This window comes from Salmo salar, chromosome ssa12 (assembly GCF_905237065.1).
Source record: "Salmo salar chromosome ssa12, Ssal_v3.1, whole genome shotgun sequence".
Taxonomy (NCBI): domain Eukaryota; kingdom Metazoa; phylum Chordata; class Actinopteri; order Salmoniformes; family Salmonidae; genus Salmo; species Salmo salar.
Window position 1 is genome coordinate 12,342,112 of NC_059453.1, and position 16,996 is coordinate 12,359,107.

The window sequence follows — 16,996 nt, forward strand, 5'->3', positions numbered from 1 at the left end:
TATGCTGGTGCGGTTGGCCCTGGGTTCTTCCTAATGCAAGACAATGCTAGACCTCATGTGGCTGGAGTGTGTCAGCAGTTCCTGCAAGAGGAAGGCATTGATGCTATGGACTGGCCCGCCCGTTCCCCAGACCTGAATCCAATTGAGCACATCTGGGACATCATGTCTCGCTCCATCCACCAACGCCACGTTGCACCACAGACTGTCCAGTAGTTGGCGGATGCTTTAGTCCAGGTCTGGGAGGAGATTCCTCAGGAGACCATCCGCCACCTCATCAGGAGCATGCCCAGGCGTTGTAGGGAGGTCATACAGGCACGTGGAGGCCACACACACTACTGAGCCTCATTTTGACTTGTTTTAACCTGTTGGGGCTACAGGTTAGCAATGAACCCCGAGTCGGGATTGCTAACAAGGCTGGAAATTCAAAACATCAAAAATCTAATAATTTCAATTTCTCAAACAATCAACTATTTTACACAATTTAAAAGATAAACATCTCCTTAATCTAACCACATTGTTCGATTTTCAAAGAGGCTTTACGGCAAAAGCATAAAGTTAGATTATGTTAGGACAGTACATAGCCACAAAAGTACAAACATCCATTTTCAATTCAAGGTCAGGCGTCACCAAAAGCAGAAACCAGCTAGAATTATGCACTAACCTTTGTCAATCTCCATCAGATGACACTCCTAGGACATTATGTTATACAAAACATGCATTTTTTGTTCCATCAAGTTCATATTTATATCCAAAAACAGCATTTTACAGTAGCGTGAAATTCAGATTTTTTTCTTCTCTGAAATGCTTCCGGTGAACATAACAAAATTACTATTCGAAAACATTGGTAAATTATAATATTGTCATTCAAAGAATAATATATTATCATCTCGTAATTGCTACCGAATGGCCAGATCTCAAAATAACTTTACTGGGAAATCACATTTTGCAATAAACGGGGTGCTATGCTAAGAACAATAAGCTATGCTATACAGTTAGCATCATCTAATATCGATAATAACATTGTAAATATCCCCTTACCTTTGATTATCTCCATCAGAAGGCACTGCCAGGAATCCCAGGTCCGGAACAAATGTGGTTTCTTTTGACAAAGTTCATAATTTATGTCCAAATAACACCAAGTAGTTAGCGTTCATTATGCTCCCACAAAACGTGGTGGGGGGGTGTAAAATCACGCCGAAAAGCTAAAAAAACCTAGTAAATAATCTATTTACGTTCGTTCAAACATGTCAAATGTTGTTTAGCATTAATCTTTTGGTCCATTTTTAACATTAAACATCAGTAATCTTTTCACACAACCTATCCTATGTCTAGATAAACAATAATGACAAACTCACGCTTCTCAGATTTATGCGCAGGCGCAAAGAAATGAAGTGACGACATGTCAACTTCCTTGCATTCTAATTTGCTCTCTGTTTATCATAGACGCTTCAAACAACTTTATAAAGATCGTTGACATCTAGTGGAAGCCGTAGGTGTTGCGAAATGAATCCTTTCTCACTATGGTATCTATAAAACAATGACACTAAATAGTACAGTCACAAAATTCACATTTTTTTAAATCTATTTTTCACAGGTTTTTGCCTGCAATATGAGTTTTGTTATACTTACAGACACCATTCAAACTGTTTTAGAAAATTCTGAGTGTTTTCTATCCGAATGTGTTAATAATATGCATATCCTAGCTTCTGAGTTGGTGTAGGAGGCAGTTAAAAATGGGCACATACTTTTTTCAACATTTCTCAATACTGCCCCCGAGCCCCAACAGGTTGGACATTACATCAAAGTTGGATCAGCCTGTAGTGTGTTTTTCCACTTTCATTTTGAGTGTGACTCCAATTCCAGACCTCCATGGGTTGATAAATTGGATTTCCATTGATTATTTTTGTGTGATTTTGTTGTCAGCACATTCAACTATGTAAAGAAAAAAGTATTTAATAAGATTATTTCTTTCATTCAGATCTAGGATGTGTTGTTTAAGTGTTCCCTTTATTTTTTTGAGCAGTATATTTTGAACAATAAATTATCAACATTTGATCAAATCTGGCAGCCTTTCCTCTCTTACTTGGACCAGGCGGCGCTGTGAATTTGCACTTAACGCACTCTCAATTGTCATACGGTAATCTACCTTTGGGCAGCGTGTGCTGGCCCCGCCACCCGAGCAGTTGGGAGGGGAATAGGGTGGAATAAGGGGGGATAAAGTGGGGTATAAGTGGGGGGGGCTACATCGACCCTTTTTTTTCTACCTGTCCTTGTTTTGTATGTCTTGTTTTGTAATATTTGTTTTGTGCCCAGAACTATGGGTCTTTTGGTTAATGTCTGTTCTCTTATGTTTAGATAAGAACTGTAAACTTGTCTTTTATACCTATACACCACTCTTATGTATGTGTTCAATAAAAAAATATTTGAACAAAAACAATGGTAACATCTCATTTTCTTACCTAATTTAAATAACTACCATCGCAGAATGGTGTGGTTTACATAGCATCGTGTTCGCTGAATAGGGGAAACCTGTAAATATACTTTCTAAGGCAAATATACTTATAGGTTTCCACTTTCATCTGTGTCTGGTGTTAGCTAGTTACTGGCTAGCTAGGTTTTTCACCAGCATGAAACAAAGTGGGGGAAGGGCTAGCCCAAAACTGAGACTAATTGCCAGGTCATTACATCAAGAGACATGCCAAACATGAGATTCATACAAACTTCTTGACATCATTGGTGGTCATGATATATGAACGTTGTCTGACAGTCAATATACACTGAGTGGACAAAACATTATGAACACCTGCTCTTTCCATGACAGACTGACCAGGTGAAAGCTATGATCCCTTATTGTCACTTGTTAAATCAACTTAAAACAGTGTAGATGAAGAGGAGGAGACGGGTTAAAGAAGGATTTTTAAGGCTTGAGACATTTGAGACATGGATTGTGTGTGTGTGTGCCATTCAGAGGGTGTTTTCCATGTGTATCAACAGTGGTCCACCACCCAAAGGACATCCAGGCAACTTGACACAACTGTGGGAAGCATTAGAGTCAACATGGACCAGCATCCCTGTGGAACACTTTCGACACCTTGTAGAGTCCATGCCCCCAACGAATTGACACTGTTCTGAGGGCAAAAAGGGGTTGCTACTCAATATTAGGAAGGTGTTCTTAAATGTTTTCTACACTCAGTGTGTTTATATGTAACGTACCCAGACCTCACCCTGTAAAGTTTCAACAAAAATTGTCCAAGATGATCTAGCTAGCTAAATTCCATTTGGGCTAGCTAGCTAAATTATATAGCCACCATTATTTCTATATCGATGCTGTTACAATAACCAAACCATTTGTGAAACCATGCTATGAGTTGCTTTGTCTATCAGCAAATCTGCTTGATATAATCTCAATGCAACACTGCCTCCATGTTGCTTGACATTGGCGGTTTCAAAGGTGAGCACCCCAGCTATTAGCTCCCCCCCACTCAGTCTGTATTTTCAGACTTCCTGGTAGTTTGACATGAGAGAAAATGTTTATCGGGGCAAAATATTATGGGTGATGATTTAGTCTCATGTGAATATTTAAAAAATCCGCACAAAATACATTTTTCCCACCAGAGATGTGTTTCCATCAAACTGATTTATAGAGAGAAATATGAATCCCGTCTTTTTGTAGGAACTAACTCCACCATGGTTCGTTGGTCAAAGCCCATGGAAAAATGAATGGTGTTTTGATAATTGCAGAAAATAAGGTCTGCGGTAAACACAGCCTTAGGAGAGTTTATACATTTTGTTCTGGGATAAATATTATCAGCTAATGTCACTTTTTGTAAATTTGTGGACATTTATGTAATAATAAAAAACACATAAAGCATAAAGGCTTCATAATTCCTAAAGTTAATGTTGACTAACTGATATTACGTCATAGAACAAAACGTATAAGATCTCCTAAGCCTGTGTTAACCTCGGACTTATTTTGGACATTTATATCAAAACCCTATTCTTTCCCCGTAGGGATAGCTGAAAGAATTAGAGGTAACTCATTTCCGGGTTTTTGGACTACAAGCTGGCGAGCTCTATTGTGGATAAAATGCTGTGCCTGGTGACGTAGGGCCCATATAAATAACTTGGCGTAGTGCACATAAAAATAAATTCCCATGTACTGAATGAAAAAGCTAAATTAATTAAATGGGTTTCCATAGCATTTTCAGCTCTACTGATAAATGTGCCCACTCTGGTCTTGGCAAGTGCGCTCTCGTCAACAGATCACAAATAAAGTGCGGGTAGGCTACCTACATTATGAGATCATTTGTATTAGCCAAACGGCAGCCAAGCATAGATCAACATATCCCCAGAATAAGGCCCTCGATATTTATTGGAAATGAGCATAAAGCTCATCCCCATGCACTACCCTGTAAAGTTTATCATTTATTTAATCTGAAGCCTAATAAACTGCATGCTTTCCCGAGTCATAATGGGAGGACCACACAATATCGCGTGACTACAAGTTTACCTTGATAAGATGGTTACTGTATCAATATTTGCGCATACAGCGTTTTCACCGCCAATTCTCGCATAATTATTTTTTTCCGACACAAAAAGAGCCCGCCATGTCGAATGAACGTATTGTCTATCGGCATTTATACAAGTGTACAAGCGTTTCCTGTTTCCATCAGCCCGGTCGTGACTTTCTTTCATGCATCAGGTAATTAATCCGCATGAAATGGTTGGATGGAAACCTGGTTACTCAAAATGCTATTTTACAGACTCAGGATGACTGTTCGGGACCTTTAACAAGTGTAAACAAGTTGTTTTTATCCACAGCTACACCACAAGATGGCGCTACAGCGGGTAAATATAATTTATTGTCTTCCCCAGGAGTTCCATAATGTCTGATTATTGCCGCGAACACAATCTTGGCTTTTTTTATTTTTATCCTAAACACGATAAATAAAACATTAGTTACTAGAGATAGTGTACATAACCAAGTGCTCTGATATAGCAATAGAAATACATTCATGTAGATATATTCACTTCAATAAGGTGCAGTCTCCCACTACAGACACCCATACTCACCACCTCGACAAAGCCATGGCACAAACTGCGAACAGGAAGTCAGTGTATTGGCACAATCTACAAAAGCATAAACATTTTGAATGTCTTGAACTACAAGTATTTCATGTAGACTCAGCAAGATGGCATCATCACACACAACAGGGAACTTGCTGTTTACATATGTCAACATACAAGGTGACATCACTGTGAGAATATCTTCTATCAAACAACTTGACTGTGCTACTCTGGTACACTGGCAGCTGACTACAAGGGACTATTTTAATGTTGTGACACAAACATTTTTATATCTGTACATAGTGCAGAAGCTTATTTAATGGTATTTCTACGCTTTTTAAAAATGTAAATGTCATTTTTTTTTACATAACTGTTGATCAATGGTACCAATGCATTTATGTTTGTAGATTACAAGATCAACGAGTGATATTTGAATGGTCTTCTACTGTGACATGATACTTCTACTGTGACATACAGCATAGAGTAGCGTTTTGTATTGTTAATATATTGGCAGTAATTAAACAAAATGTTCTTATTTTGTACACTAGATGAGCAAAAGTATGTGGACACCTGCTTGTCCAACATCTCATCGCAAAATCATGGGCATTAATATGGAGTTGGTCCCCCCTTCGCTGCTATAACAGTCTCTGCTCTTCTGGGAAGGCTGTCCACTAGATGTTGGAACATTGCTGCGGTGACTTACTTACATTCAGCCATAAGAGCATTAGTGAGGTCGGGTACTGATGTTGGGCGATTAGGCCCGCCTCGCAGTCGGCATTCCAATTCATCCCAAAGGTGTATCATGTTCTTCCACACCGATCTCAACAAACCATTTCTGTATGGGCCTCGCTTTGTGCACGGGGGCATTGTTATGCTGAAACAGGAAAGAGCTTTCCCCAAACTGTTGCCACAAAGTCGAAGCACAGAATCATCTAGAACGTAATTTTAGCATTAAGATTTCCCTTCACTGGAACTAAGGGGCCTAGCCCCGAACCATGAAAAACATCTTCAGACCATTTTTCCTCCTCCACCAAACTTTACAGTTGGCGCTATGCATTGTGGCAGGTAGCGTTCTCCAAACCCAGATTTGTCCATCGGACTGCCAGATGGTGAAGCGTGATTCATCACAGTTCTTATGCTAACGTTGCTTCCAGAGGCAGTTTGGAACTCGGTAGAGTGTTGCAACTGAGGACAAAGGATTTATACGCGCTACGCACTTCAGCGGTCCCATTCTGTGAGCTTGTGTGGCCTACCACTTCACAGCTGAGCCGTTGTTGCTCCTAGACGTTTCCACTTCACAATAACATCACTTACAGTTGACCAGGGCAGCTCTAGCAGGGAAGAAATTTGTTGAACTGATTTGTTGGAAAGGTGGCATCCTATGACGGTGCCGCGTTGAAAGTCACTGAGCTCTTCAGTAAGGCCATTCTACTGCCAATGTTTGTCTATGAAGATTGCATGGCTGTCTGCTCGATTTTATACACCTGTCAGCAACAGGTGTGGTTGAAATAGCCAAATCCACTCATTTTATGGGTTGTCCACATACTTTTGTATATATAGTGTATGTAATGTATATTGATCGTCCAACCCTCCATAATAAAATGAGACAGCAGACAGAGCTTAATAATTGACATACAATGTATTTATTCATTTTTGGTTATTTTCTGCCATTTAGAACTTTCCGTTGTGTACATTATGTCTCTGTAGCAACTGTTTTTTTTTAAAAAGTCTAAAAAGTAAAAGGAAAAATACAATCGTTGCTAAACACCTAAAAGGGACTACATGCATGGAAGACGAGAAACATTAGATTTTTTTTCTTTATTTTTCTTGTTATGCATTTTTTTATTATTATTCTTCTTCTTCTTTTTGAGTAACATGATGCGTCCACGTCAGGCTCCAACACACGCGGCTGGTGCGTCTTTGTGAAACAGTATTAGAAAAAAAAAAAACTACATGTGACTAAATTATCTTTTTTTAAACGAGAGAAAAATAAGTGGTTATAAAAATAAAGAAAAAGAGGGAAGGAGAGGAGGGAGAAAGAGGGGGGGAGAGAGGAGGCGGGAGAGGGGGGAGAGAGAGGAGGGAGGGAAGAGCTAGGGGGTTATGGTGCAACGGGAGTGGAGGGGGAGACTGATGCTCAAGTACAGGTAAAACAGGGGGGAAGTTGTCTCAGCTTGAGGTATGACTGATATGTGGGGGGGGGCATATTTGGGACTTGGGTTAGTTTGAGATACAGGTGAGGGATTGGGTGGGTAGAGGGGTGGCTGTGTGAGGGTGGAGGAAGTGGAATTTGAAGGGTAGAGGGGTGGGGGCATTTGGGGTGAGTGTGTGTCTCAGTTTGAGGTGTCGGAGTGCACGCTGCCCGGTGCCCCGTGAGGGGGGGTGAGGGAGGGGGGGTCGGTGCTGTCCTGCCATCCACTATCAACCTAGAGAGAGAGAGAGGAGGGAGAGAGAGAAAGAGAGGGAGATGAAAACAGGGAGGGAAATACATTTTATAGTGGTGGTGGGAAACAGAGTGTTACCATAGACACTGACATGGAGACGGGGGGGAGGAAACAGAGTGTTACCATAGATACTGACATGGAGACGGGGGGAGGAAACAGAGTGTTACCATAGATACTGACATGGAGACAGTGGGGAGGAAACAGAGTGTTACCATAGATACTGACATGGAGACAGTGGGGAGGAAACAGAGTGTTACCATAGATACTGACATGGAGACAGTGGGGAGGAAACAGAGTGTTACCATAGATACTGACATGGAGACGGGGGGAGGAAACAGAGTGTTACCATAGATACTGACATGGAGACGGGGGGAGGAAACAGAGTGTTACCATAGATACTGACATGGAGACAGGGGGGAGGAAACAGAGTGTTACCATAGATACTGACATGGAGACAGTGGGGAGGAAACAGAGTGTTACCATAGATACTGACATGGAGACAGTGGGGAGGAAACAGAGTGTTACCATAGATACTGACATGGAGACGGGGGGAGGAAACAGAGTGTTACCATAGATACTGACATGGAGACAGTGGGGAGGAAACAGAGTGTTACCATAGATACTGACATGGAGACAGTGGGGAGGAAACAGAGTGTTACCATAGATACTGACATGGAGACAGTGGGGAGGAAACAGAGTGTTACCATAGATACTGACATGGAGACGGGGGGAGGAAACAGAGTGTTACCATAGATACTGACATGGAGACAGTGGGGAGGAAACAGAGTGTTACCATAGATACTGACATGGAGACAGTGGGGAGGAAACAGAGTGTTACCATAGATACTGACATGGAGACAGTGGGGAGGAAACAGAGTGTTACCATAGATACTGACATGGAGACAGTGGGGAGGAAACAGAGTGTTACCATAGATACTGACATGGAGACAGTGGGGAGGAAACAGAGTGTTACCATAGATACTGACATGGAGACGGGGGGAGGAAACAGAGTGTTACCATAGATACTGACATGGAGACGGGGGGAGGAAACAGCGTGTTACCATAGATACTGACATGGAGACAGGGGGGAGGAAACAGAGTGTTACCATAGATACTGACATGGAGACAGTGGGGAGGAAACAGAGTGTTACCATAGATACTGACATGGAGACAGTGGGGAGGAAACAGAGTGTTACCATAGATACTGACATGGAGACAGGGGGAGGAAACAGAGTGTTACCATAGATACTGACATGGAGACAGTGGGGAGGAAACAGAGTGTTACCATAGATACTGACATGGAGACAGGGGGAGGAAACAGAGTGTTACCATAGATACTGACATGGAGACAGTGGGGAGGAAACAGAGTGTTACCATAGATACTGACATGGAGACGGGGGGGGGAAACAGAGTGTTACCATAGATACTGACATGGAGACAGTGGGGAGGAAACAGAGTGTTACCATAGATACTGACATGGAGACAGTGGGGAGGAAACAGAGTGTTACCATAGATACTGACATGGAGACGGGGGGGAGGAAACAGAGTGTTACCATAGATACTGACATGGAGACAGGGGGAGGAAACAGAGTGTTACCATAGATACTGACATGGAGACAGTGGGGAGGAAACAGAGTTCCTCCAGGCAGCTCCTCATAACATCCCGTCAGGAGTGTAGCATGGTGCTGGGTATCCACCTGGAGGAACAGACCAGCAGGGGGCGCTTTACACAATGGTACAGACTAATACTATATCTATACACACACTAATACTACATTTATACACACATTTATACACACACTAATACATTTATACACACACTAATACATTTATACACACACTAATACATTTATACACACACACACACACACACACACACACACACACACACACACACACAGAGAGAGAGGGTTCCAAGAGAGGAACACAAAGTTCCAACAGGGGGCTAAAAGGTACACCTGAACAGGGGTAAGAGGGGCTCTATAGGGGCTGAGGGGCTGGTAGCTGATACTAAGGGGCATCAATGATACCACCGGGAACACAGGTGGCAGTTTGGGGGGACTGAGGGGGGGCAGGAGAGAGGAACAAGCACCTATAACAGGGGAACCATTTTGAGGAGGGGGATGGGGGGTCTTACTGCAGGCCTACCTGAGGCTGCAGAGGAGGGCTGAGAAATAACCCCTCCCCATTGGTCGGGTGTAAACCGGGGTGGGCGTGGCCTGTGTTGGGCCGACTGTACGACCCTGGCGAGCCTGCGGAATGTCATAACCAGCCAATCAGGAGAGAGGCTTTTGTGGCAGGGAGCGGGTGATTGGTGGGGCGGGTAATAAGAGGCGGGTTTAAACTTTGTTAGAAGGGAGACTATGGAAGAAGTAATTGTGTGAAAAAGATGTGGCTGGTCTTGGTGGTGCCGGTGTGTGTGTTTTTATGTGAGCATGAAATGCACCCCCACGTGGTCTACGACTGTGTGTGTGTGATGTCCAAACGTGTGTGATGTCCGAGCGTGTGTGTGCATGATACTGGCGCGTACGTGTGTGTGTGTGTTTGATGTCCGAGTGTGTGTACCTGAGTTAGGCGTGGCAGGGGAGTTGGCCTGGCTGGCCTGTGAGGAGACGCTGGCTGCATCTACAGCTGTTTTCACAGCGTACAGGTTAGCTTCCTCCTGGAACTTCCCTATGTTCTTCTTGTACCTGATCCTCTTGTTACCAAACCAGTTAGACACCTGAGAAAGAAAGAAGTAGGGGGGGGCAGGGAGAGCGAGACAGGGAAGTAGGGGGGCAGGGGAGGGAGAGAGAGAGGGAAGTAGGAGGGGCAGGGGAGAGAGAGAGGGAAGAAGGCGGGGCAGGGGGAGAGAGAGAGGGAAGAAGGGGGGCAGGGGGAGAGAGAGAGGGAAGAAGGGGGGGCAGGGGGAGAGAGAGGGAAGAAGGGGGCAGGGGAGAGAGAGAGGGAAGAAGGGGGCAGGGGGAGAGAGAGGGAAGAAGGGGGCAGGGGGAGAGAGAGAGGGAAGAAGGGGGCAGGGGGAGAGAGAGGGAAGAAGGGGGCAGGGGGAGAGAGAGGGAAGAAGGGGGCAGGGGGAGAGAGAGAGGGAAGAAGGGGGCAGGGGGAGAGAGAGGGAAGAAGGGGGCAGGGGGAGAGAGAGGGAAGTAGGGGGGCAGGGGGAGAGAGAGAGGGAAGAAGGGGGCAGGGGGAAGAGAGAGAGGGAAGAAGGGGGCAGGGGGAGAGAGAGGGAAGAAGGGGGGCAGGGGAGAGAGAGAGGGAAGAAGGGGGCAGGGGAGAGAGAGAGGGAAGAAGGGGGCAGGGGGAGAGAGAGGGAAGAAGGGGGGCAGGGGGAGAGAGAGGGAAGAAGGGGGGCAGGGGGAGAGAGAGAGGGAAGAAGGCGGGGCAGGGGGAGAGAGAGAGGGAAGAAGGGGGCAGGGGGAGAGAGGGAGGGGGGGTGAAGGAGAGGGAGGGACAGGGAGAACTCAGTATGAGGAAAAGTGAAAATGATCTACTAATCTGAATCAGTGATAACTAAGACCTAGTCAAGTCTGAATCAGTGATAACTAAGACCTAGTCAAGTCTGAATCAGTGATAACTAAGACCTAGTCAAGTCTGAATCAGTGATAACTAAGACCTAGTCAAGTCTGAATCAGTGATAACTAAGACCTAGTCAAGTCTGAATCAGTGATAACTAAGACCTAGTCAAGTCTGAATCAGTGATAACTAAGACCTAGTCAAGTCTGAATCAGTGATAACTAAGACCTAGTCAAGTCTGAATCAGTGATAACTAAGACCTAGTCAAGTCTGAATCAGTGATAACTAAGACCTAGTCAAGTCTGAATCAGTGATAACTAAGACCTAGTCAAGTCTGAATCAGTGATAACTAAGACCTAGTCAAGTCTGAATCAGTGATAACTAAGACCTAGTCAAGTCTGAATCAGTGATAACTAAGACCTAGTCAAGTCTGAATCAGTGATAACTAAGACCTAGTCAAGTCTGAATCAGTGATAACTAATACCTAGTCAAGTCTGAATCAGTGATAACTAAGACCTAGTCAAGTCTGAATCAGTGATAACTAAGACCTAGTCAAGTCTGAATCAGTGATAACTAATACCTAGTCAAGTCTGAATCAGTGATAACTAATACCTAGTCAAGTCTGAATCAGTGATAACTAAGACCTAGTCAAGTCTGAATCAAGTGATAACTAATACCTAGTCAAGTCTGAATCAGTGATAACTAAGACCTAGTCAAGTCTGAATCAGTGATAACTAAGACCTAGTCAAGTCTGAATCAGTGATAACTAAGACCTAGTCAAGTCTGAATCAGTGATAACTAAGACCTAGTCAAGTCTGAATCAGTGATAACTAATACCTAGTCAAGTCTGAATCAGTGATAACTAATACCTAGTCAAGTCTGAATCAGTGATAACTAAGACCTAGTCAAGTCTGAATCAAGTGATAACTAAGACCTAGTCAAGTCTGAATCAGTGATAACTAAGACCTAGTCAAGTCTGAATCAGTGATAACTAATACCTAGTCAAGTCTGAATCAGTGATAACTAAGACCTAGTCAAGTCTGAATCAAGTGCATGCAGGTGCTAGAGCGTGTTTCTGGGAACTTTAAGACATTAATCTCATTCTATTCTTCTGACCTCATGGGGAAACATTCAGATAACAACCTATTCCTGATACTGTACGCCTAACGTGGCTATGGTCAAAAGTAGTGCACTTTGGTGGTATCACATCTACCCTGTAATTTAATTGACTTATTTGACATGGACAATTAGCCATTTATATTGTCAAAGTAAACATGAGCAATAATACCAACAGTAGTGACAATATGAACAGCAGTATTAATACCTCCTATAAGCCCCTGCCCTGACCTCAGACAGTGACCCATCACCCCTGTGTGACCCCAGTTTGACCCTATGTAGTGGACATGAGCCGGGCTCACATTCTCGTGATGAGGTAGCAATGCCTGCGAATTCAAAATCATTGTCACCAAGGGGGAATTTCCTCTTGGGCTAACGGTCAAGTCGTTGATTTCTCCTACCTCCGATAACCCTCTACCATAATATTAACAGTAGTATTAATACCTCCTATAACCCTCTACCATAATATTAACAGTAGTATTAATACCTCCTATAACCCTCTACCATAATATTAACAGTAGTATTAATACCTCCTATAACCCTCTACCATAATATTAACAGTAGTATTAATACCTCCTATAACCCTCTACCATAATATTAACAGTAGTATTAATACCTCCTATAACCCTCTACCATAATATTAACAGTAGTATTAATACCTCCTATAACCCTCTACCATAATATTAACAGTAGTATTAATACCTCCTATAACCCTCTACCATAATATTAACAGTAGTATTAATACCTCCTATAACCCTCTACCATAATATTAACAGTAGTATTAATACCTCCTATAACCCTCTACCATAATATTAACAGTAGTATTAATACCTCCTATAACCCTCTACCATAATATTAACAGTAGTATTAATACCGCCTATAACCCTCTACCATAATATTAACAGTAGTATTAATACCTCCTATAACCCTCTACCATAATATTAACAGTAGTATTAATACCGCCTATAACCCTCTACCATAATATTAACAGTAGTATTAATACCGCCTATAACCCTCTACCATAATATTAACAGTAGTATTAATACCTCCTATAACCCTCTACTATAATATTAACAGTAGTATTAATACCTCCTATAACCCTCTACCATAATATTAACAGTAGTATTAATACCTCCCATAACCCTAAACCATAATATTAACAGTAGTATTAATACCTCCTATAACCATCTACCATAATATTAACAGTAGTATTAATACCTCCTATAACCCTCTACCATAATATTAACAGTAGTATTAATACCTCCTATAACCCTCTACCATAATATTAACAGTAGTATTAATACCTCCTATAACCCTCTACTATAATATTAACAGTAGTATTAATACCTCCTATAACCCTCTACCATAATATTAACAGTAGTATTAATACCTCCTATAACCAATGGTCAAGACGTTGGTTTCTCCCATTGGAGACCAGGGTTCAGATCCCGCCTGTGACACTTATGTGACCCTAGTTTGACCCCTATATGACCTCTGACCTGAGAGACGGTGATGGCACACTTCTTGGCCAGTTCCTCTTTGGCCTCCTCACTGGGGTAGGGGTTAGACAGGTGGGAGTAGAAGTACTCATTCAGCACCTCAGTAGCCTGCTTGTTGAAGTTACGTCTCTTCCGTCTGACCAGAGAGAGAGAGGGGGGTCAGAGAGACACAGAGAGAGGGGGGTCAGAGAGACACAGAGAGAGAGAGGTGAGAGAGAGAGAGAGAGAGAGAGAGAGAGAGAGAGAGAGAGAGAGAGAGAGAGAGAGAGAGAGAGAGAGGGGTCAGAGAGTCACAGAAAGGCGAGGTGAGAGAGAGGTGAGAGAGAGAGAGAGGGGTCAGAGAGACACAGCGAGAGAGAGGTGAGAGAGAGAGGTGAGAGAGAGAGGTGAGAGAGAGAGAGGTGAGAGAGAGAGAGAGAGGTGAGAGAGAGAGGTGAGAGAGAGAGGTGAAAGAGAGAGAGAGAGAGAGAGTGAGAGAGAGAGAGGGGTCAAAGAGACACAGAGAGAGGGAGATGAGAGAGGTGAGAGAGAGAGAGAGAGACACACACACACATCCACACTCTGTCTCTCTCACCTGGCGTCGAGGAATCTGGAGCGTAGGATCATGACGGCTTCACAGGTGCTCTGTTTGAGCTGCATCTGAATGGAGCTGAACTTGCGGTGGATGATCCCCACCATGCGCTCTATCTCCTTGGGAGAGATGGGCCGCGTACGACTCTGCTCCCTCAGCAGGTTCATCACATGGTTGGTGAACTCACTGCACGCCTGGGGAGGGGAGGGAGGAGAGGAGGGAGGAGAGGAGGTAGGAGCGGAGGAGGGACAAGATGGTTTTCTTTTTCTGAAGGGGAGGTACTGGTCGTGTCTGAATACCCATACTGAGTTCTAAACAGTAGTCTGTGAAATCTCTAAAATGTAGTACGCTTTAAATGCAAGGATGTCACCAGGCTTTTCATCTAGTAGAATTCACTGCACACTACTCAGGAAGAGAATCACCTTTTCATCTAGTAGAATTCACTGCCCACTACTCAGGAAGAGAATCACCTTTTCATCTAGTAGAATTCACTGCACACTACTCAGGAAGAGAATCACCTTTTCATCTAGTAGAATTCACTGCACACTACTCAGGAAGAGAATCACCTTTTCATCTAGTAGAATTCACTGCACACTACTCAGGAAGAGAATCACCTTTTCATCTAGTAGAATTCACTGCACACTACTCAGGAAGAGAATCACCTTTTCATCTAGTAGAATTCACTGCACACTACTCAGGAAGAGAATCACCTTTTCATCTAGTAGAATTCACTGCACACTACTCAGGAAGAGAATCTTCTTTTCATCTAGTAGAATTCACTGCACACTACTCAGGAAGAGAATCACCTTTTCATCTAGTAGAATTCACTGCACACTACTCAGGAAGAGAATCACCTTTTCATCTAGTAGAATTCACTGCACACTACTCAGGAAGAGAATCACCTTTTCATCTAGTAGAATTCACTGCACACTACTCAGGAAGAGAATCACCTTTTCATCTAGTAGAATTCACTGCACACTACTCAGGAAGAGAATCACCTTTTCATCTAGTAGAATTCACTGCACACTACTCAGGAAGAGAATCATCTTTTCATCTAGTAGAATTCACTGCACACTACTCAGGAAGAGAATCACCTTTTCATCTAGTAGAATTCACTGCACACTACTCAGGAAGAGAATCACCTTTTCATCTAGTAGAATTCACTGCACACTACTCAGGAAGAGAATCACCTTTTCATCTAGTAGAATTCACTGCACACTACTCAGGAAGAGAATCACCTTTTCATCTAGTAGAATTCACTGCACACTACTCAGGAAGACAATCACCTTTTCATCTAGTAGAATTCACTGCACACTACTCAGGAAGAGAATCACCTTTTCATCTAGTAGAATTCACTGCCCACTACTCAGGAAGAGAATCATCTTTTCATCCTAGTTGAATTCACTGCCCACTACTCAGGAAGAGAATCATTTTTTCATCTGTTTGACAACGGCTGATTATCAGATTAGGGGAGGAGCAACGAATGGCGAGGAACAAGTGCGGTTGGATGATGCCTTCTCAGTATGGAGTAGTATGTTGATATTTCCTGCTTCCTGCATTCGTTGTTACTAAACATTACCTTCTAAATGGTATGTCGTTTTACTAAGTAGTAGGCAAGACAGATTTCAGACATGCCCCCTCCATCCCCCCTTCTCTCAGCTGTTTTTGGATAGTGTGTGTTCCCTCCTACCTGTTCATATTTCTCCAGTTCAGAGTGGTATATTCCTCTGATCTGAGTCAGCTTGGCCCTGTAGTCTGAGTGTTCTATACTGCCGTCGTTAGGGGACCCGCCCGCGGCCGCCGCCGCTACAGCCGCCGCCGCCGCCGAGGCCCCACCCTTCTCCGGGCCGGACACGCCCTCTGCCAGCAACATGTTGTCCAATCGCATGATCTGGGGATCTGGTGGATCCTCATCCTGGATACCACGGATACTGAGGACTGGAGAGGAGAGAGAGAGCGAGACAAGCACAAGGGTTAGAAAGATGAATAGAGATAGAGAGAGAGCGAGGGCGAGGGAGAAAAAGATGATTAGAGAGATGAACGTGGGGGAGAGAGATGGTTAGAGAGATGGTGAGAGAGAGAGAGGGGTTAGAGAGATGAACAGAGAGGTAATGGAGAGAGTAGAAATGGACAAAGAGAGAGAGTACATTTCATCAGTGAAAACAATGTACTGAGCAAATGTTGAAATTGGCTTTTTACCAAATTACTGTACGACAGACCACGTATTCACCCTGCACACCCTAATTGACAAACAAAACAAAGGCAAAGTCTTCTCATGCTTTGTTGATTTCCAAAAGGCTTTTGACTCAATTTGGCATGAGGGTCTGCTATACAAATTGATGGAAAGTTGTGTTGGGGGAAAAACATTCAACATAAAATCAATGTACATCAACAACAAGTGTGCATCTTGAGGATGCAGCTTGAGCCACACCCTCTTCAACATATATATCAATGAATTGGCGAGGGCACTAGAAAGGTCTGCAGCACCCGGCCTTGGAATCTGATGTCAAATGTCTACAGTTTGCTGATCTGGTGCTTCTGTCCCCAAACAAGGAGGGCCTACAGCAGCACCTAGATCTTCTGCACAGACAGTAAATCTCAGTAAGACAAAAATAATGGTGTTCCAAAAAAGGTCCAGTTGCCAGGACCCCATATACAAATTCCATCTAGACACCGTTGCTCTAGAGCACACAGAAAACTATACATACCTCGGCCTAAACTTCAGTGCCACAGGTAACTTCCACAAAGCTGTGAACGATCTGAGAGACAAGGCAAGAAGGGCCTTC

At 43.3% G+C, this 16,996-nt stretch overlaps 1 protein-coding gene across 3 annotated transcripts in view; it reads right to left on the reverse strand.

Annotated features, from left to right (window-relative positions):
- Nucleotides 1-6,687: 6,687 nt before the first annotated feature.
- Nucleotides 6,688-16,996, reverse strand: part of LOC106564174 (pre-B-cell leukemia transcription factor 1) — a 37,887-nt gene continuing 27,578 nt past the window's right edge. Inside the window, exons 3-8 of one of the 3 annotated variants that reach the window (XR_006757866.1) lie at nt 15,901-16,148; nt 14,214-14,404; nt 13,640-13,775; nt 10,077-10,233; nt 9,109-9,208; nt 6,688-7,493 (exon numbers count right to left, since the gene is read on the reverse strand). Coding sequence is in view for 2 of the 3 variants with exons in the window: in XM_045690708.1 (XP_045546664.1) it covers nt 9,645-9,763; nt 10,077-10,233; nt 13,640-13,775; nt 14,214-14,404; nt 15,901-16,148 (851 nt within the window). In the remaining variant the exon portion in view is untranslated. Of the gene's footprint in view, nt 7,494-9,108; nt 9,209-9,629; nt 9,764-10,076; nt 10,234-13,639; nt 13,776-14,213; nt 14,405-15,900; nt 16,149-16,996 lie in introns of those variants that run through there. The other 2 variants (XM_045690709.1, XM_045690708.1) reach the window with 2 other exon arrangements.